The sequence below is a fragment of the Nannobrachium achirus genome, assembly GCF_963921795.1.
Source record: "Nannobrachium achirus genome assembly, chromosome: 8".
NCBI classification, from domain to species: domain Eukaryota; kingdom Metazoa; phylum Chordata; class Actinopteri; order Myctophiformes; family Myctophidae; genus Nannobrachium; species Nannobrachium achirus.
Window position 1 is genome coordinate 22,797,001 of NC_137817.1, and position 20,917 is coordinate 22,817,917.

Sequence of the window (20,917 nt, forward strand, 5' to 3'; positions counted from 1 at the left end):
CTTATCTTCTCTGGCGTGTTTTGTCTCGTCACAGTGCCACGAGTAGGACAACGTGAGCACTGCACTAGTTAGACCCAGACAGTTATGTAAGGCACTGGTTCCCAAACAGTAGGTCGGGACCCATTTGTGGGTCATCACGGACACATTTGTATGGGTCACTACTCACTACTCGAGTAAAAATCCCGTTTTCTTTTCCCACATTTAAATACATGTTCATGTAGCAGATATTTCAAAAGTAAAAAAAAAATATAGGCCTACGTTAAAGAAAATATTTTATAAAAACAAATCTAATCTAAGCTGAGCACACGCGCGCTCATGTTCAGCAACGCCCTGCAAAAGAGTTTGCCTCCAGATGCGATCAATTCGACTCTACTTGTTTAAATCCGGTCTAGAGAGAACCAGCGGATACGGAAACAGTGCAATGCATGACTTGTTGTGAAAAGCAAAAGTAGGTGGGGAGGCGCGACTCCAAGTTCCAACAGCTACCCAAGAAACGAAAGTAAAAGCAAGTGTTGTGGTGTTGTACACTTTCTCTTCTAGAATGTGTTACTGTACAAGGAAAGCAAGGAGGACTTTCTACAGATGAATGACCATGGGTTTACTCCTAAAGATTCTTATATACTTGTATCTCTGCTCAGGTTGGTAATTTCTACTAGCCTGTATAGTGTATATAGCCTACTGTACTGTAGATCTGTGACTCAGATTACATTAAGTGTATATGCCAATTCATGTTTCTCCTAAATGTAGTCTCTGTCTCTGTCTGTCTGTCTGTCTGTGTGTGTCTCTCTCTCTCTCTCTCTCTCTCTCTCTCTCTCTCTCTCTCTCTCTCAGGATTCCAGTGCAAAACATCATGGCTGGCCTGTCAATTCATTGATCATTATTTGTTCATCGGCCATGAAAATCACACTGAGACCAAGTTCTTTCCCAGAGATGCATTGCTGCAGTTTGGTCAAGCAGGGGACACTCCTATCAATCCTCATGCAATAACTTTCTTGGTCACCAGTAAGTATAAAACTGTCAGAGAGGTCCATTCTATTCTTTACTGTATTTTAGTAACTGTCACAATTATTCCTACCATTACCCTACCAAATTATTTGGGCATTTGGGTTTCTATTTTTGCTATCTGTTATTGCGAGTTACTATCAAAACCTCCACTGGCTGTCAGTCTGTCCGTCAGTCAGTCAGTCTGTCAGTCAGTCAGTCAGTCAGTCAGTCAGTCGGTCGGTCTGTCCATCACGTCTCACTTTTCCCATACTCATATCTCCACCACCATATCTTGGCCCTAAAATCACGCAAAGCGGTACACAGTATCTATACAGTCATGTCATCAACATGGATCTGTCCCATTTCCCATATTCTCTCCTGATTGGCTACCATTGACTTCCAAAGTTTGTGTATGCGGAGGGAGTCTTACTGGTCTAGAGTTGGTATTGCAACTCTAGATGACAGATATCAAAATAGAGGGTATGCGAGACATCATCATCAAACCCATAATTTAGGCGGGAACGCCTACTGAGTGGCAAAAAAATAACTGATTCCATTAAACAACATTAAACAACGTTAAACTCACTTTGTCACTCGATTTGCCATTCACTTTATCCATGCGCATACCCTCTCTAAGTCTATAGGATCTAAGAGTTGCTTGCGGCTAGGCTCTTCTTCTGTTCCCTTTCGTACATTATCTTCCTGTTCAATTCTATGAAGCCACAAGCCACTGAAGCCAGTATCCGTTTGTCATTCTATAGGTTCCAAGGTTGATCTGCGGAGATATATAGAGGGTGCTGATGCAAACCAGATTCAGTGTGAGTTGCGTTGGTACAGTACAGAAGGAATCCAGCTCCGCTGGCCGAGCCATGGAGCCCAGGAATACGACCGTTGGTTCACCTGCTCCCTCAAACACACCGAGGGTCTGTTTGCGGTCACCGGCTTCCTCAGACACACCCCAGCTATGCCACCCTCAGCACAGGAGGACTATCGCACCAAGCCGACTATTGGAGATAGAGATACAATCACCACTTCAGGTAACACTGATCACAGTTTGCAGTCTCTCTCTCTCTCTAACCAACACTGTTGTACTGTTGTTACTGTGTCGAGACTGCTTTCACAAAGAGCTTTCATGTTCATGTTGAACTTTTAATTGGTTCTGTATGCACTATGTCAGCATATTGTATGTTTTGCAGCGTCTTCCTGTTTTTTGTGCTTTGCTGTTCATTTAGCTGTATTTGGTTTTGTTTGGAAGTTAAGCAGATATCTGTCTGTAGACCTTGTGTTATCGTATACAAATGACTTAATTCAAACTGGAGCTAGCCCCATATATACTCTGTACTCTCTGTGTCTGTGTGTTCCTCATCTGCTTGTACAGTGGCCATGGTGCTCCAAACTCGGACTCCATTGGTGCGTGCGCGACTGCTGTCAGACCAAAAGATCCACTGCCAGTTTGCTGTTGACCACAAGGGGCCAAACCTCAACATGGAATGGCATTGGAATTGGCGTGGAGAGCGAGTCAAACAGTTCAGCTATGCTAGCCGTTCAGGGCAAACGCAAGGGAGAGGGGTTTCATTGAAGGACCTGGCAGGAGGAGATGCCTCCCTTTCCTTATCCCTCATCAAGATCTCCAACGAGGGGACGTATATCTGTTCTGTGTCTGTGCCTCCACTATTCACCAGTCACGATATTGCTCTGAATATCGTAGGTGAGTATGGGTCTTTAAAGATAGGTATAGGTACTTTAAAGATACTCACCTGTATAGTAGGCTAATCCAAATTCCTTTTCTTCTCTAAGAGCCTCCACGTGTTTCCCTCAATGTGGACACTGACCTATCCCTGCCAGAAGGGGGTGAGCAGAAGTTTGTCTGCACAGCAGAGGGTTACTACCCCCTGGACGTGGAGATTGAGTGGTACCACTACCAAGAGGCACCTGGGGCATCGAACAAGCGAGTTGGCGCTCCACTTCCCAAGATGCTGGAGAACATTGTCTTTTCTAGCCACAAACACAACCTGGACAAGACGTACACACTCTCAGCCTTTCACTACCTCAAGGCCTCGCTCAGGGATTCAGGGAGTCAGTTTGTCTGTAGTGTTTCCCACAATTCCCTTCGCATGCCCATCCGCAAGACTGTCACACTGTCTGTCCAAGGTGAGAAAATTGTCAGACAGTTACCAAGCTCTTAACAATAGCTTTGAATGTTTTTATAGTGGTTCAGTGCTATGAAATGTCCTTGCCTGGAATGTCTGTACTGAAATTCGGTTACATTTGTTTAAAAGTAACAAATGGCATTATGCATGTGTCATTAGCTGATTATTAATGTGTCTGCAGTGTTTTCTCACAAGGGCAATACTATTTGTTACCAGATGGTGGCACTACAGTGCAAGACTGCATTCATGGCTGATAACTAATGGCTTTTTCTGTGTCTGTTCCAGTGGCAGCCAGCTGGTTTGACATTGGTATTAATGTCTTAATTTTGGTCACACTGTTGACACTCTGTATAGTAGCAACAATGCTGCTATACTATCTGCACTCAGGTGAGTCTCTCAAGCATATTCATTGAAAATGCAGGTTTGTCATATAAAATGTTTGTGTTTGAGGGAGTAATTGTGACCTTTGTAATTCCTCAGTACGACAAGATGCGGCTAAGGTACGTTTCCCTGCAAAAACATTAATATTGCCGACACATTTTGTTTGTTAATGTGTTTTAAATGTTGTATATAAAATTCCACCAATATCTAAATCAAAATGTGTGTGTGTGTGTGTGTGTGTGTGTGTGTGTGTGTGTGTGTGTGTGTGTGTGTGTGTGTGTGTGTGTGTGTGTGTGTGTGTGTGTGTGTGTGTGTGTGTGTGTGTGTGTGTGTGTGTGTGTGTGTGTTCTGAACAGAGGAAACCCTATTGAGTGGCCTTATCTACACAAACAGGCCAGAGACTATTAGTGATGGAGATAGTACTCACTGCCTTCAACTTGATTGATTCTTATTAGAGTGGTTGTTCTCAAAGGGCTCTGGGGATCCTGAGCAGGCAATCCTTGTGGGCACCTCAATGTTAAATTGGGTGTTCTTTTCAAAATGTAAAAAAGATTAATAATCAATGTATGCTTTTGAAAATGGTCGGAAAGAATGTAAAGTATATTATGCACGGTACATCATTATCATACCAAAATGTACCCTTCAAATTCTTGTTTGTCCCCCAAAAAATCACTTTTTGTCTAAATTTGTAGCATTTGTAAAAATATTTTGCCTTAAATGTTATGACATTATTTTATGTATTCGGCCCCACATTTGTAAAATGAATGTTAATATAAATATTAGATTAATATATATTTAACAAAATGGTGCTTAGAGTTCTCTGGAGCCCACTGTTCCGGTTACCCCGAGAGATTCTTTGGGAAGCCCAGCAGAATTAGGAGCAGTTTAATTGTTTTCACCAGTTAGAAGTTAGCCCAATGAGAGTATGTACTGTATATGAAGGATTATTCAGATCAGCGGTTCCCAATCTTTTTCCCTTCTTACATCTGACATAAGCTGAGACCCCCACACATGTAGTAACAACGAATAGCAAAGTTGGACTTCAAATTGGGGTCTGTGGCCTAATTAGTCTAAAGAGGAAAGAGTATTTAGTTTTTTTTAATCATAGTTATTTATGTGACTAACGGAGGAGTCAACTAATGATGGTTAAAGTGACTTTCTTGATGAATGTTTTCAATTAATGTTTTGAATGATGCATGTAGGGTTAATGTAACATTTTTTAAACTGTTGTATTAAGAAAATAGGTTAAATAATGTTGCTGCTTAATGTGCTTATGAACTTTACATGAGCTCATGTACAGTAATAAAAGAGTATTTTATTAAATGAATACCCGCTGCCTTCATGGATTTATTAAAAAAGAAAAAAGAAAAAACAGGAATTGTCAGAAGTTATTAACTGAATGCAAAGTAAAATTATATGTGGGTTTAACTGAATCCATTCGCATTCATTCACTTGTTGTTAGTGTCTCTTTTAAGAGCCCCAGTGAGGTCCTCTGATTTAGCCAATTAGCCAATTGACCGTTTCTCATTGAAGTAGTAGTTTGAAGCACAGCCAATTACCTTCCGCAGAGAACAGATGAATGAGAGTGAACAAGAGAGAGAAAGTCAGTTGAATTAAAAGCTTGAGGGAAAAAAGAAAAGGTCAATTGTGGTGAATGTGAACGGCTAATTCAATTTATTACAATTTTGGTTCATCCCATTGCTTTTTGAAGTGAAGAGAGCTGAATATTGATTCTTAAATTGTGAAAACTGACTTGGTGAGTTGAGCTGTACATTGTGTTTTTCATAGCATGCTACTTTGTGTTTTTCATGGTAACCATTTTAATATCATTTTAAATCCAGCTAATTGTAAAACCTTTAGTAGTTTAAAGAATTGGTGAACAAGGTGAAGAGTTGGTTTATTTAAAGTAAAGCCAATTAATACATGAACTTTATTGTTGACAAGTTAATGGAGTTCATTCAACACCTTGATTTCTGCAATTGTGCAAGATTGTAAGTCAATGTTTTATTTCTGAACATTAGGGTGTGATCCTAATTTATGAATACATGATACTGTTATATAAACAGGTGCAGTCTTATTCCTTGGAGAAGATTGAGTGGCATTTGTGTACCACTCACATTCATGATGGTGAGCCACCCACAGAATGGATCAAGACTTCAAGAATCACCCTTTATCAGATAAGGCTATAAATTTGACTATAATTTGAACACTGATCCACCTCACCTCACAGCACACAGTGGACTCACTCACAGTGGACTACCTGCTAACCACGCTGCATACAATACATATCTACAGTATATCCGAAGCTGCATGTAAACACTGCAGTAAACTCCATAGAACTAAAAGTAGAGACAGAATACAAATAACAAACATTAACTGACATTCATACATTTACCTGAATATACATGACTTCATCATTAATTCTTGTGTGTGTTGGTGGAAAATTTACTCACGTGTTTTACTAAAGTAAAAGTATCAATACTGCAATACGAATGCCAGAAAAGTCGACCTCTTTCAAAGTCGACCCCAAACTCGTTTCCCAACGGGTCTGAGGCCTTTAGCTAGATGCAGAATAGACAAAAATCAAATATTTGCTTCTGGGGGTCCCTGGAACAAAATATTTTGTGATGGGGGTCCGTAGCCAAATACATATCATTCTGGGGGTCCTTCACATGACAAAGTTTGAGAAACACTGATGGCCACATAAGTTTTTTCAGAAAATTGTTATGATTTAGAAGACATTTGTAGAATGTGCCTATCAGTGGTTAAGGACCCCCAAAATGTATTTTTGGCCGTGGACCCCCATCTCAAAATAGTTTGTTACACGGATGGACCCCTATTGCTAACCGTTTTGTTCCAGGGACCCCCAGAAGCACAGATTTGATTTTAGTCAAATCTGTGGCTAATTTTAGCCACAGACCCATTGGGAAAAGAGTCTGGGTCGACTTTGAAAGAGGTCGACTTATCTGGCTACCCTGCAATACTGCTACGTAGAAATGAGCTTGTATTAGCTTGTTTCAAATAGCCTTATACTGTAGGTACAAAATAGGGCTAAAGTGGTTTATGTTTTATAATATAATTTATATCTGCAAAGTAACTAGTAACTGATGGATCATTTTGGTAGTTAATCTATCATTTGAATTCAATAATTATACAGTAGGCCTATATATTGTGCCGAATATAGGAAAGGTCGACCTAAAACAAACTCACCCTTTTTTGAAATAGGAAATCTCACCCCAGGGCACAGAAAAGTCCCATGGGGTTAGGAAAAGTCACCCCAGGACCACAGAAAACCCACATAGGAAAACTCACCACAGGACCGCAGAAAAGTCACCCAAATTATTTGAGAACTTTAGTTACTAGTTACTTTCCAGACATAAATTATAATATTATAAAACATGCATTAAATACTTTATCCCTATTTTATACCTAGGCCATTTGAAAATAGTCGATCTACAAGCTCACAAAGCATTGTGATGCCACACGTATGTTTCAAATATTTTGTACATTTACTTTTGGCACTTTAAGTACATTTTAATAACAACACTTCATATTTACTGTGTGTGTGTGTGTGTGTGTGTGTGTGTGTGTGTGTGTGTGTGTGTGTGTGTGTGTGTGTGTGTGTGTGTGTGTGTGTGTGTGTGTGTGTGTGTGTGTGTGTGCATGCGCGTGCACATATGCCTGCCTGTTGGAGCAAAATTAGGTTGGGAGTTCCAACAGCTACCCAAGAAACGAAAGTAAAAGCAATTGTGTTGTTGTACACATTCTCATTTAGAACGTGTTACAGTAAAGGAAAGCAAGCAAAGCACATACTCTAGCAAGGAGGACTTTCTACTTATGAATGACTATGGGTTTAATCCTAAAGATTCTTATATACTTGCATCTCTGCACAGGTTGGTAATTTCTGTTGTATACTACAGCTCTGTGACGTGACTCAGATTATTTTTTAAGTGTATGTAGTCAGTCTTTGTCTCTGTCTTTGTCTCACGGTGTGCAATGCATGACTTGTGAAAAGCAAAAGTAGGTGGGGAGACGCGACTCCAAGTTCAGGACCAAGAAACGAAAGTAAAAGCAGTTGTTTTGTTGTACACATTCTCTTCTAGAATGTGTTACTGTACAAGGAAAGCAAGCTAAACATGTACTCCAGCATTAAGGAGGACTTTCTACTGATGAATGACCATGGGTTTAATCCTCCTAAAGAGTCTTACGCAAGTGTACGCAAATTCATGTTTCTCCTAAATGTAGTCTCTCTCTCTCTCTCTCTCTCTCTTTCTCTCTCTCTCTCAGGATTCCAGTGCATGCATCAAACATCATGGCTGGCCTGTCAATTCATTGATTATAATTCGTTCATCGGCCATGAAAATCACACTGAGTACAAGTTATTTCCCAGAGATGCATTGCTGCAGTTTGATCAAGCAGGGGACATTCCTATCAAACCTCATGCAATAACTTTCTTGGTCACCAGTAAGTATAAAACTATGTCAAAGAGGTCCATTCTATTCTTTACTGTATTTTTTTACCATCACAACCAACAGTTTTCCTCAAGCTGCAAGCAACTCTTAGATGCTATTTGTGCTGTCTGTTATCTAGAGTTGGTATTGCAACTCTATGCCAGATATCAAAATAGCATCTAAGAGTTGCTTGCGGCTAGACTCCTCTTCTTTTCCCTTTTGAACAGTTTATATCTTCCTGTTCAATTCTATGAAGCCACAAGCCAGTACCCGTTTGTCATTCATTCAGGTTCAAAGCCAAAGGTTGATCTGCGGAGATATATAGAGAATGCTACTGCAGACAAGCTGCAGTGTGAGTTGCGTTGGTACAGTACAGAAGGAAAGCAGCTCCGCTGGCCTAGCCATGGAGCCCAGGAATACGACCGTTGGTTCACCTGCTCCCTCAAACACAGAGATGGTCTGTTTGCGGTCACCGGCTTCCTCAGACACACCCCAGCTATGCCACCCTCAGCACAGGAGGACTATCGCACCAAGCCGGCTATTGGAGATGGAGATACAATCACCACTTCAGGTAACACTGATCGCAGTTTGCAGCCTCTCTCTACCCTTCATACACTGTTGTACTGTTGTTACTGTGTCGAGACTGCTTTCACAAAGAGTTGTCATGCATGTTCATGTTGAACTTTTAATTGGTTCTGTGTATACACCCATATGCACTTGTCAGCATATTGTATGTTTTGCAGTGTCTTCCTGTTTTTTGTGCTTTGCTGTTCATTTAGCTGTATTTGGTTTTGTTTGGAAGATAAGCAGATATCTGTCTGTAGACTTTGTGTTATCGTATACAAATGACTTAATTCAAACAGGAGCTAGCCCCACATATACCCTGTGTACTCTCTGTGTCTGTGTGTTCCTCATCTGCTTGTGCAGTGGCCATGGTGCTTCTAACTCGCACTCCATTGGTGCGTGCGCGACTGCTGTCAGACCAAAAGATCCACTGCCAGTTTGCTGTTGACCACAAGGGGCCAAACCTCACCATGGAATGGCATTGGAATTGGCGTGGAGAGCGAGTCAAACAGTTCAGCTATGCTAGCCGTTCAGGGCAAACGCAAGGGAGAGGGGTTTCAGTGAAGGACCTGGCAGGAGGAGATGCCTCCCTTTCCTTACCCCTCATCAAGATCTCCAACGAGGGGACGTATATCTGTTCTGTGTCTGTGCCTCCACTATTCACCAGTCACGATATTGCTCTGAATATCGTAGGTGAGTATGGGTCTTTAAAGATAGGTATAGGTACTGTATTTAAAGATACTCCCCTGTATAGTAATCCAAATTCCTTTTCACCCCCTCCTCTCCTAAGAGCCTCCTCGCGTTTCCCTCAATGTGGACACTGTCCTCTCCCTGCCAGAAGGGGGTGCGCAGAAGTTTGTCTGCACAGCAGAGGGTTACTACCCCCTGGACGTGGAGATTGAGATGTACCGCTACCAAGAGGAACCTGGGGCACCGAACAAGCGAGTTAGTGCTCCACTTCCCAAGATGCTGGAGAACATTATCTTTTCTAGCCACAAACACAACCTGGACAAGACGTACACACTCTCAGCCTTCTTCTACCACCAGGCCTCGCTCAGGGATTCAGGGAGTCAGTTTGTCTGTAGTGTTTCCCACAATTCCCTTCGCATGCCCATCCACAAGACTGTCACACTGACTGTCCAAGGTGAGAAAATTGTCAGACAGTTACCAAGCTCTTAACAATAGCTTTGAATGTTTTTTTATAGTGGTTCAGTGCTAGGAAATATCCTTGCCTGGAATGTCTGTACTGAAATTCGGTTACATTTGTTTAAAAGTAACAAATGGCATTGTGCATGTGTCATAGCTGATTGTCTCCACCAGCCAAAGGCAGGGGGAGAGTATGTTTTCGCCCTTGTCCGTCCGTGCGTCCGTCCTCCAAGTTTGTTAACAGCTAATCTCCGGCACTGTTGGCCCGGTCGCTGCCAAAATGAGCACACACACTCCCTGGATCCCTGGAGGTCTAAGATTGGTGAAGAACACATGCCACCCTTTTTACATTGGCCTATTATAGCACCACCAGGACGCGTGGCCTGGTGGAGACATGTGCTCGGAAGAGCACTTCTTCTAGTTGTGTCTGCAGTCTTTTCTCACAAGGGCAATACTATTTGTTACCAGATGGTGGCAGTACAGTGCAAGACTGCATTCATGGCTGACAACTAATGGCTTTGTTTCTGTGTTTGTTCCGGCCCAATCTGGCTAGCCATCGTCAAGGAAAAGTTTGGTCGCTTTTTTGCAGCAATGCGATCTGTAATCGAGAGACTAGTTCCAGCCAGCCGGTTTGCCATTGGTATTTATGCCTTAATTGCCACACTGCTGTTGATGCTGCTACATCTATGCTATGTGCACTCAGGTGAGTCTCTCAAGCATATTCATTGAAATGCAGGTTTGTCATATAAAATGTTTGTGTTTGAGGGAGTAATTGTGACCTTTGTAATTCTCAGGACGACCAGATAAGGTACGTTTTCCAGCAAAAACATAATATTGCCGACACGTTTGTCAATGTATTTAAAATTTCACCAATATCTAAATCAAAATGTATGTGTGTGTGTGTGTGTGTGTGTGTGTGTGTGTGTGTGTGTGTGTGTGTGTGTGTGTGTGTGTGTGTGTGTGTGTGTGTGTGTGTGTGTGTGTGTGACTGTGTGTGTGTGCGTGCGTGCAGCCGTGCACGCGTGCTTGCGTGCGTGGTGTGTGTGTGTTCTGAACAGAGGAAACCCTATTGAGTGGCCTTATCTACACAAACAGGCCAGAGACTATCAGTGATGGAGATAGTATCACTCACTGCCATCTACTTGATTGATTCTTATTAAAGTGGTTGTTCTCAAAGGGCTCTTGGGATCCTGAGCAGACAAACAGATCTGTTTGAACAGTTTGTCCCCCCAAAAAATCAGGAGCCCACTGTTCCGGTTACCCTGAGAGATTTAATTGTTTTATACGTTTTATATGAATGAAAGATTATTCAGATCAGCGGCTCCCAACCTTTTTCCCATCTGACATAAGCTGAGACCCCCACACATGTAGTAAAATGTGTATTTGTACGCAGTACTGTACACACCTGTGTTTTTCAGGCATGTTAACCACTAAGCCCTATATAATTCTTCTACAATGATTAGCAAAGTTGGACTGATGCCCTGGGACAACATATTTTCGAATTGCGGTCTGTAGCCCTACGTCACTGGACAGGAGGAGTCAACTAACGATGGTTAAAGTGACTTTCTTGTTGATTGTCTGGACACAATGAATGTTTTGAATGCTGCATGTGGTGTTCATTTTTTAAACTGTTATAAATAAGAAAATAGGTTAATAAATAATGTTGCTGATTATGAACTGTACATGATCTCATGTACAGTAATAAAAGAGTATTTTATTAAATGAATACCCACTGCCTTCATGGATTTATAGGCCTATTGGAATTCCTTACAAGCCCATTTTATATCTCGTTGCACGATGGTGTCAAGCGAAAATAGCTGATGTACAGGCTCACATCACATTGTAGAATCTACAAGCATACAGCACATCGGCATTCATGTCCTCAACCCAATCTTGACTGGATTATTGATACAGAAATATATATTTTTAATTTGACCATAATGTAACCGTGGTTAAAATAACCAACTAAATAACACTCACTCAATCTAAAGGGTTAAACATGAATAGAATTGGGATCTAAACCAGATCAAAATAGACAAATCTATTAATAGAGCCATGACATTTTTTTCTTTTCTTATTCTTTGTTTCTAATTTTTTTAAGAAAAACAAACAGGAATTGTCAAAAGTGTATGCAGAGTAAAATGATATTCAATCCATTCACATTCATTCACTTGTTAGTGTCTCTTTTAAGAGCCCCAGTGAGGTCCTCTGATTTAGCAAATTAGCCAATTGACCAATGAAGTAGTAGATTGAAGCACAGCCAATTACCCTCTGCAGGGAACAGATGAATGAGAACAAGAAAGAGGAAGTAAAAGCTTGAGAAAACAAAAAAGTCAAGAGTGATGAATGAGAACCGACTAATTCAATTTATTACAATTTTGGTTCATCCCATTCCTTTTTGAAGTGAAGAGAGCTGAATATTGATTCTTTGTGAACACTGACTTGGTGAGTTGAGCTGTACATTGTGTTTTTCATAGCATGCTACTTTGTGTTTTTCATGGTAACCATTTTGATATTGTAAATCCAGCTAATTGTAAAACCTTTAGTAGGCCTAGTTTAAATAAATAATTGGTTAACAAGGTGAAGCCAATTAATGCAGGAATGTATGTAAGATTGTAAGTAATTGTTTTATTTCTAAACATTAAGGGGTGTGATCCTAATTTATGAATACATGATACTGTTCTATAAACAGGTCCAGTTTTATTCCTTGGAGAAAATTGAGTGGCATTTGTGTACCACTCACCTATTCATGATGGTGAGCCTCCCACAGAATGGATCAAGACTTCTTATCAGATAAGACACTATAATTTGAACACTGATTGAACGTTATCTACATCACCTCACAACACACAGTGGACTCACAGTGGACTACTTGTTAACCACAATGCATACAGTACACATCTATGTATGCGGGTAATTGTAGGAATTAATGGATTGCCACTCCACTACAACTTGATCATAATTTTTTGCCATTGCCAAATTTGTTACCTGAAGCTTCACCATGTAAACACTGCAGTAAACTCCATAGAACTAAACATAGAGACAGAAAAATATAACAAACATTAACTGACATTCATACATTAACCTGAATATACAGGCCTATTTCGGCAAAAGGGAAAGCTTACAGAGCTTGGCTATCACAGATTGGCTATTTTCAAATGGCCAGTTTTCAAATAATTGCAGGGGAGTAAAAGTACAATATTTTCCTCTGAGATATAGTGGAGTAGAAGTAAAGTATTGAAAATGACTACTGAAAAAAGTACCTGAAAATTGTAGTACAGTACAGTAAATGAAACCAAGTAAATTGAAACCAAGGCAGTGCTATGTAAATTCTTCCTTGACAATAATAATCCAACCACTATTACTTATTCTGTAATTAGATTTCAATAAGCCATAACTTTATTATTCTTTTGTTATGCTGAAGAAAACGACAAGTGCAACCTGATATACATATGACTGTTGTCATTTCTAATGTTCTATGCTTTAGCTAACTAGTAGGTTATACATTCTGATTGCATGCATAATCATTCTAGCATCATGTTATCCATTCATAATAGTGCACTACATCTCATGGTACGTTTGTGATAGGTCTCGACGGGGCAGGTGGTGGGCCAGTTTTGCCCAAAAAGTCAGAATTTTTGTCCCAGTCCAGCTCAGTGCGGCTGACCTCGAAATACAGTTGGGCTTAGTAGAACACATTGGAACACCTTAGTAGCATCCTCTGCCACCTCTCAGGACCCTTTTTCTGTAAATATATTTTTGCTGCTACTGGTCTGGAACCTCTACCGATATGTATTGTATATCTTATTGTATTGGACCATGGACCACTACAGAAACAAGCCTCATGGCTTTTTGTGTAATCCTTTAGTATAATGTTTGACTGTAAATGCACTGTTATCAAACTTGTAAAGTCAAATCACTCAACAGTTCACTGAGCGCTGTAGTCCACTCACTCACATAGGGATAAACAGTTCTATACTCAGACCTGTACCAGATGTGGGGACTTTAATGTGTGTACGTGTGTGTGCACATTGTGCAGCACTGCCTGCCAGCCTGCAGGAGCCTGGGGGTGTGAGAAGGTGTGTGTGGCCCAGGTTTGATCACACATGTTCAAGGAAAACAAACAGAAGACAACAGCACTAGATCTCTTTGGGAGGTATAGTGAGAGCGAGGGAGGGCTGAAGGGACTGAGGTGGAAAGAGAAAGTGTGACAGGAGAGAGAGTGTGAAAAGAATGGGGAAAGAGAATGATAGCGGCAGCGGGAGTTAACCACTTAAACCCTCTATATACTTAAAATGGACCTGAACTGTACTTGGTTACGCTCTACACCAAATCTCGTAGCCAAAAATAGAATAGGGATGCTGGGGTTCCTGTGTTTAAAGGGAGTGAACATGAAGGAAAGTAGAAATGTGGTGGTTTTGTTTTCCAGCCGTGTCAGATTTGGCCGGAGTCCAGACGAGGCACCTGTGGAACTGACAGTTGGATCTGACACTCTTACACTTTATAGCTCCCGCCGGGGAGGCTGAAAAACAAAAAGATAACATTGTATTGAGCCCAGATATGATGAATGTGCCGGCTAAGTAGTTTTAAGCTGAGGGACGTGTGCTGACATAAGAAAGCAACAAAAGAGCTGTAAAAGCTTATTATTGAAGCCATTGTTCCAGGAGAAAGGGGTGCACAGTAAAATCCTGTGTTCATGCAATTCATATACTGTAAGTGGGACCCAAGTAGACCCATTAGGGCAGGGGTCTTCAACGTTTTCAGGCCAAGGACACCTTAGTCGAGAGAGAGATGAAGCAGGGACCCCCCACAACCCATTGATAACATATAGTTTCATTGTTTGACAGCACAATCATCAGTGTATTTTGGGTTCATGTAAATTTGTGTTTCCAGATATTTAACAACTTGAACCGTCAATACGTAATAAACTTGACCTATCACTCTGTACTTATTCTGCTCTTTTTCCCCTCTACACAAAAACTCTTTGCCGAAAATAGCCGATCTACAAGCTCACAACGCCTCGCAGCACGAGGCGTTGTGAGCTTGTAGATCTGCTATTTTTAGCTAAAGTTCTCAGAATATGGATGCTAAGGTTCAAGTGGTTAATATAGAAAAGGAGAAAAAAAAGCTTCTATCACACAAAGATTTGGAGGACCCCCTGTAGTAACTCTGAGGACCCCCTAGGTGTCCTGGACCCGCTGTTGAAGACCCCTGCATTAGGGTGTAATTTTTACACTCTTGGGGTACAGGTCCATTTGGATTCTATTTTCACAAGAGTTAGGATTTCACTGTGCATGAGCAATGGGGTAGGACAGGTGAACCGTCAGGTTTTGCATCAATCCACTGTAATTACAGTGACTTCATTCAGTCATAGACAGGCTCTAAAGACCATAAGCTAGCATAAGCAGACAGGAGACGAGTCAGGTCTGGTTCAGGAGGTGGGTTTGTGTTAGTACAGATATGTTGTATCTTGTGGTTAATCCCCAGACACTGTCACTGTGCACAAGACAATTAGCATGGGATCTCAAGTCCCTGCAACACCTTTGGATGGTTTAAATAAAGTAAATATATCATTCCTCTCTCATTCTCATATTCTAAGCCTGTACACTGTGAAATCCTCTGTGTTAGTTGAAATCTGTACTCTCACAGTGTTAAATGTACTCTGAGGAGTTGACTGTGTGTGTGTGGTCATGGGTTAAAGGAGTAGTTCACCCCCAAAATGACTTTTATTTCTATCAGTTACTCACCCCATGGGAGAGTTCAATAATATTTTTGAGTTTTTGTCGCATTCCCAAGCCAATAATTTGATTATAATAAATTGACCCCTATTGATTCCGGATGGAGACCCAAATGCATTTGGGTCTCCATCCAGAATCAATGGGCCTAAAAAGAGTCTCCTCAAATTGTTGGCTCAGGAATGCGACGAAAACAAAAAAATATTATTGAACTCAAGTCTCCATGTGGTGAGTAATCGATAGAAAAAAGTCATTTTGGGGTTGAACCACTCCTTTAAAAGCAGAATTGCTTTAATTCAGGGGATTGTTCTACGTTGTAATGCATATGTGGTTATTTGAACAGAACTTGTATATATACAATTTTGTTATTATGCGCGAAATGGTCAACGCAGTGAATCGCTAATGCACAATTCATGAATTCAATAAAGAATATATAACTGCATTGTGCTGAGGGATCCCAAATGTATTTAACACTAACATTGCAAACAGTGCATTTGGCATATTCGCAGGTTTCGGGAATGTGCTGTAAAATAGCATTATCATATATTGTTTACATAGTGAAATGACACCTTTTATTTACGGTATACCCAAGATTCCCATTTCTTTACGGCGTATGCCCTATATACTTTGTCGTACGACAAAGTTCCTAGTATGACAAAACTGGGATGCCAGGTTGAAAGTGCAGCATCCCTATTGTGGGGGGATCATACAGTAAGCCAAAAATACAGAGTAGCACATCTACATCTACAGCTACAAGCTCAGCGAGTCGTGTTGTGGCACGATTTGAGCCTGTAGATAGGCTATTTTTGGCAAAGAGATTTGGTGTAGAGTAGACAAAAGTGGTCCAAGTAGTTTAAATAAGAATAGAGCAGTGATTCTCAAAGTGGATTCCAGGGACTCTCTAGGTTCCTTTATGGGGGTCTAAATTGACCCTTACAAGTCTGTAACTTTGGCAGCGTACGGTTCCATTTGTACACTGTCAAAGTTAAAGGGAGACCTTCAAATTTTCAAGTTTGAGAACCACTGGAATAGAGGGTTTACGTGGTTAAACAATGTCTCCTCCCTGCTATGTGTGGCCCCTCCTCATGACCCCTGTGTTTATTCTTGCCTGTCAAATGACGGTGTCAGTGCTTGACTTTTTGTATGTTTATGTTAGACGAGTGTTCCATGTGCTTGTGTGTGGGTGTCAGCGTTTGACACCACGCTTTTGGGTCCTCTCATCCACAGAATGACCTTATAATCATAATATGTCCCTGCAGACACAGAGGTAACCTTATAGCCCAGTGGAAACTGCAGGTCAAGGTTAGGGAATGTCCCGTCTGTGTGTGCGTGTGTGCAATCTGTGCATGCCTCTGCTCGCGTGTGTATGTGTGTGTTTGTAACTAGCCCATAAGGCAAGTGACCAAACCACAGGCCACACACTTTACTACTGCAAACGTAATCAAAATGTCTGCATGGCGAAAGCGTTGGTGTGTGAGCGTGGTCATATGTTTTGTTTTTTCTGTCTGTGGCTTCTCTCTTTGGAGCTCAACTCTCCTTCGTCTGTTCTTCTGCTCCCCCTCTCCTTTTCATTAATTACACCACAAATACCGTTGTGTCTTTTCTTCGTTGCATTTTTTCCCCTCTATCTCTTTGTCTTCCTCTTTCTCTGCAGTATCTCAGCTCTGAATGTATAACATAACTCACCTTGTAACTTGCTCAGAACATAAACTCTCATAATCTCACATGACCATATTAAGTTCTTGCCAATTCAACAGCACGGATTAGTGTTCGACAAAATATGAATGCCACAGGAGTGAGTTCAGCAAGTCAGGGCGGTAGAATAGAAAAGCAACTCATTACTCACTGACAGTGCTATTGCATAGGCCTACAGTTTGTTCACATTCATTTGGCAACAAATAAAAACTTTACTAGTGGAAAGAGATCCAGTAGAACTAAAAGACAAGGCATTTTATGTTTGGTTGCACTCAGGTGTTGCGCTCTGAGAATAGTAGATCTACAAGCTCAACACGTCACAGCTTGTAGATCAGCATGCAACCAAGTGTAAAATCAGCCATTATGACCCCATCAAGGCCCGCCGAAATACAATGTTGTTGACAAAATCAACTGTAGATTTAGTCGACTAAAATATTATGATATTTAGTCGACTATAACTAGACTAAAAATAAAACATTTCAGATGACTATAATATGACTAAAACTAAATTAAATGTTATTCAAAAGACTATGACTAAAACTAAATCAAAATCTGCTGTCAAAATGAACACTGATTCACATTCACCTCAGGCAAGACTGTCTGCCGACTGTGTGTCTCCCAACTGTCTCTCTCGCTCGCTCTCTAGCTCTCTCAACCAGTTTATCTGAGCTCAAGTCTGATGAGGTCAGGTTGCATGGAGTCACAGCAAGCGAGTAATAAAACATATAAATACATGCAGCAGTTTGGAAGCAATGAGCTCATATTAAAAACACATGCATGAAGTTTCTGGCCAGGACTGACATTGCACCCGTATCGACCAGCACAAATGGAGTTTCTGGGGTTTTGTGATGAAACTCTGCAGTTGCATAAGAGGGTGAAATATGATTTATAATGCTCTCAGCAACCCAACATTAGGCCGGCTCATAAAATCGAGACGTCATTACATAGCTATGTGGGTAGTGTCAGAAAAATGTATGAGAATAGCCATTGCAACTCTCAGGGGAATTTCAAAGATTTTTTTTCTTTGCAAGAGATAACATCTTTTTATTTGTGCAGCACTTCTTGCATGTACAAAGCTTTCAGATTCTGTGTTGACAATACAATGATAAGAACGTATTGGTGACCACAGCGGCATATAATTCAGTAAGAGTTGTTTTGACTGCGTAAAAAGATGAACTGCATAATAACACCAAGTATATTATTAGCTTGCATGACTCATTCTGTTTACATGGAAACTAAGGTGGAATAACTGTAATTGATAGTAGTCCAAAGAAACTGGTGGGCATGCGAACGTGCATGCATGTGTGTGGATGGGAGTTTTTGTGTGTGTCTACTGTATATACGACATATGCCCCAGTGTACTGTACCAGCATGTAGGCTATATTATGCTTCTCCATGGAGTTTTAAAATGTCATCCTGCAGTATGTTTTGTAGGCTACTGTAATTCCAGAGTGGTTGTGTTCAGCTCAGGCCCTAGTGTGAGACTGGACAGCCCCCGCACGCACTGCACACATGCACGCACGTACACACTCACTGCTAGGTCTGACTGGTCTCAAAGTGTGGTAGCATCCACTGAGGCGGGGGTTCTCAACCTTTTCTGGATCAGGGCTCTCTTAATAAGCGCTAAGTGCTAATAAGCGTTGGCGGCCATCTGACCACTGAAGTGTTAAGTGGTCACATGGGTGGACCACATGCATTTTCAGAGAATGCTTATTTTAATGATCAGTCAAACGACATGATATACTGTATCGTCGTTGTCGGGTGGAAACCTTGTATGTCCAAAACTGTTCGTTTAGTATTTTTCATTACAAAAATGTACTAAACTAGTGAAAACAGCCGATCTACAAGCACCGCGAGGCGTTGTGTGCTTGTAGAGCTGCTGTTTTCACTACTCTTGTGCGATGGCCTTGTATGATGAAGCAGGGCTTTACTTAAAGAAAAACATACAAATTTGAAACTTGGAGATACGAGGTTGCTGCCCGACAGTGACGATATGTTATTGGTCGATATACCGGTATGTTATATTAATAAATAAATAATAATAATAATAAATAATTAATAAATAAAGCGTTTTAGCAGTTATTTAGGCCCACTTGCAATATCCTTCCGGGGAAATGCAAGACGTCAGTCAATAAACAGTATCTATGGCCACCATGTCCTTGTTTACACAATCTTGTCTCTGCAGTGATATAAAAGTTGTTATTCGATAAGCTGGATGACGGGCGAAACTCTGAGCTCCTCGGTATGGTAGACGGATGCATTGCAAACCTAGCACTTCTTGCTTTTGATTTACACTGGAAATAACTGTTGTCATTAGCTCAGTGGAAACTGCCGGTCAGGAACAGGGAATGTCCCCTGTGTGTGTGCGTGCGTGCGTGCGTGTGTGTGTGTGTGTGTGTGTGTGTGTGTGTGTGTGTGTGTGTGTGTGTGTGTGTTTTATTTATTCTTATGCGTGGGTGTGTCTGTCTGAGTGTGTATCTGTGTGTATGAGCATGTGTGATACGCTCCCAAGCTATTGATCATTACAGTGTTACAGTGGTTGCACCTAAACCTCTTTAATATCTAAAAAACAATGCATTGGTATTTCTGTCTGCACTGCTTTGTTGAGGATACTGGAAGTTCCTGCATCAGGTTCTATTAAGGATATACAGCCACCTGGCTCCTGTGATGCGGTCATAAGCTATTAGTAAATCTCCATAATTAAGTGTTCCTACTCTAATCCACATCTGGTCTATGATCTTATTCTGGAGAAGGCTCTTTTAATTATGGAGAATGGGGACCATGCCATTTGTGTGTGTGTGTGTGTGTGTGTGTGTGTGTGTGTGTGTGTGTGCGTGCGTGCGTGCGTGCGTGCGTGCGTGCGTGCGTGCGTGCGTGCGTGCGTGTATGCATGAGTGCGTACAGTATGTGTGATGACAGGAACCCTTTCCCTACCTGCTTCTTTTTCTCTCTGCACTTCTCTACTTATTCCATCCTTCTCTGTCTCCATTCCTCCCTCTCTCTCCCTACCTCTTTCAGCAGCGATTTAATTTGTGAAGGACCTTGTCAGCGAGAAAACCAACGTTCTAAAAACGACTACACCACATATCGGAGAGATGGTCGTCTCCTCTCCGCATGGCATTTCCCTGTGCGTTGCAGGCTATAATTTAAAAGCAGACTTCCAACTGCTACTTAAGTGGAATCCATCGGCTATTTGATGTGTAGGCACTAGGTGGTGTTTAAGATGATTCCATATTGAAAGATGTATGCATCCATTCCACCAACATTATAAACCCTGTATTATGTTGACCGGGGTCCAACAAGGGTCTATACTTGGTCCCCTCCTTCTGTCCCTGTAGCCTATACCTAATCTCTTAGCTGAAGTAGCGATCTACAAGCTCTCAATGTGTCACGCTGTGAGCTTGTAGATCTGCTATTTTCACCTATTGTTCACCTATTTCTGAGCGGTGGCACACCGACTCCATTGCTTGACTGAGTTTGTATACAGTAGGTAGGTAACTATATGTTTGTATGTAGCATGAGCTGCAATACCTCTGGGTGACCAAGTGGCGCTGTTGAGCAGCTGAGGTACACACACACACGCACGCACGCACGCGCACACACACACACACACACACACACACACGTCGTAGATTTTTTTCAGAATGTTCGCCTATGGGTTGCATTTGTCGTCCTAGAGTTAACGGCCATGTTGAGGACCAACAAAGGTGTTTCAATGTGTTTGATTGGCATAGAACTAATGTTCTACACCAATCAGAACACCTGTGTTGGTCCTCAATATGGCTGGTGTAGGACGACAAATGCAGCCCAT

The 20,917-nt window shown here is 41.4% G+C and overlaps 1 protein-coding gene across 1 annotated transcript; it reads left to right on the plus strand.

Annotated features, from left to right (window-relative positions):
• Positions 1-457: 457 nt before the first annotated feature.
• Positions 458-17,079, plus strand: LOC308289995 (tapasin-related protein-like; the record flags this gene model as incomplete). Its single annotated transcript, XM_080731774.1, has 9 exons — positions 458-638; positions 832-1,002; positions 8,256-8,537; positions 8,894-9,223; positions 9,321-9,674; positions 10,230-10,379; positions 10,471-10,484; positions 10,689-10,713; positions 17,066-17,079. Exons 1-9 carry the CDS (start codon positions 587-589, stop codon positions 17,077-17,079), a joined length of 1,392 nt encoding a protein of 463 aa, XP_080587900.1. The 5' UTR covers positions 458-586.
• Positions 17,080-20,917: the final 3,838 nt, after the last annotated feature.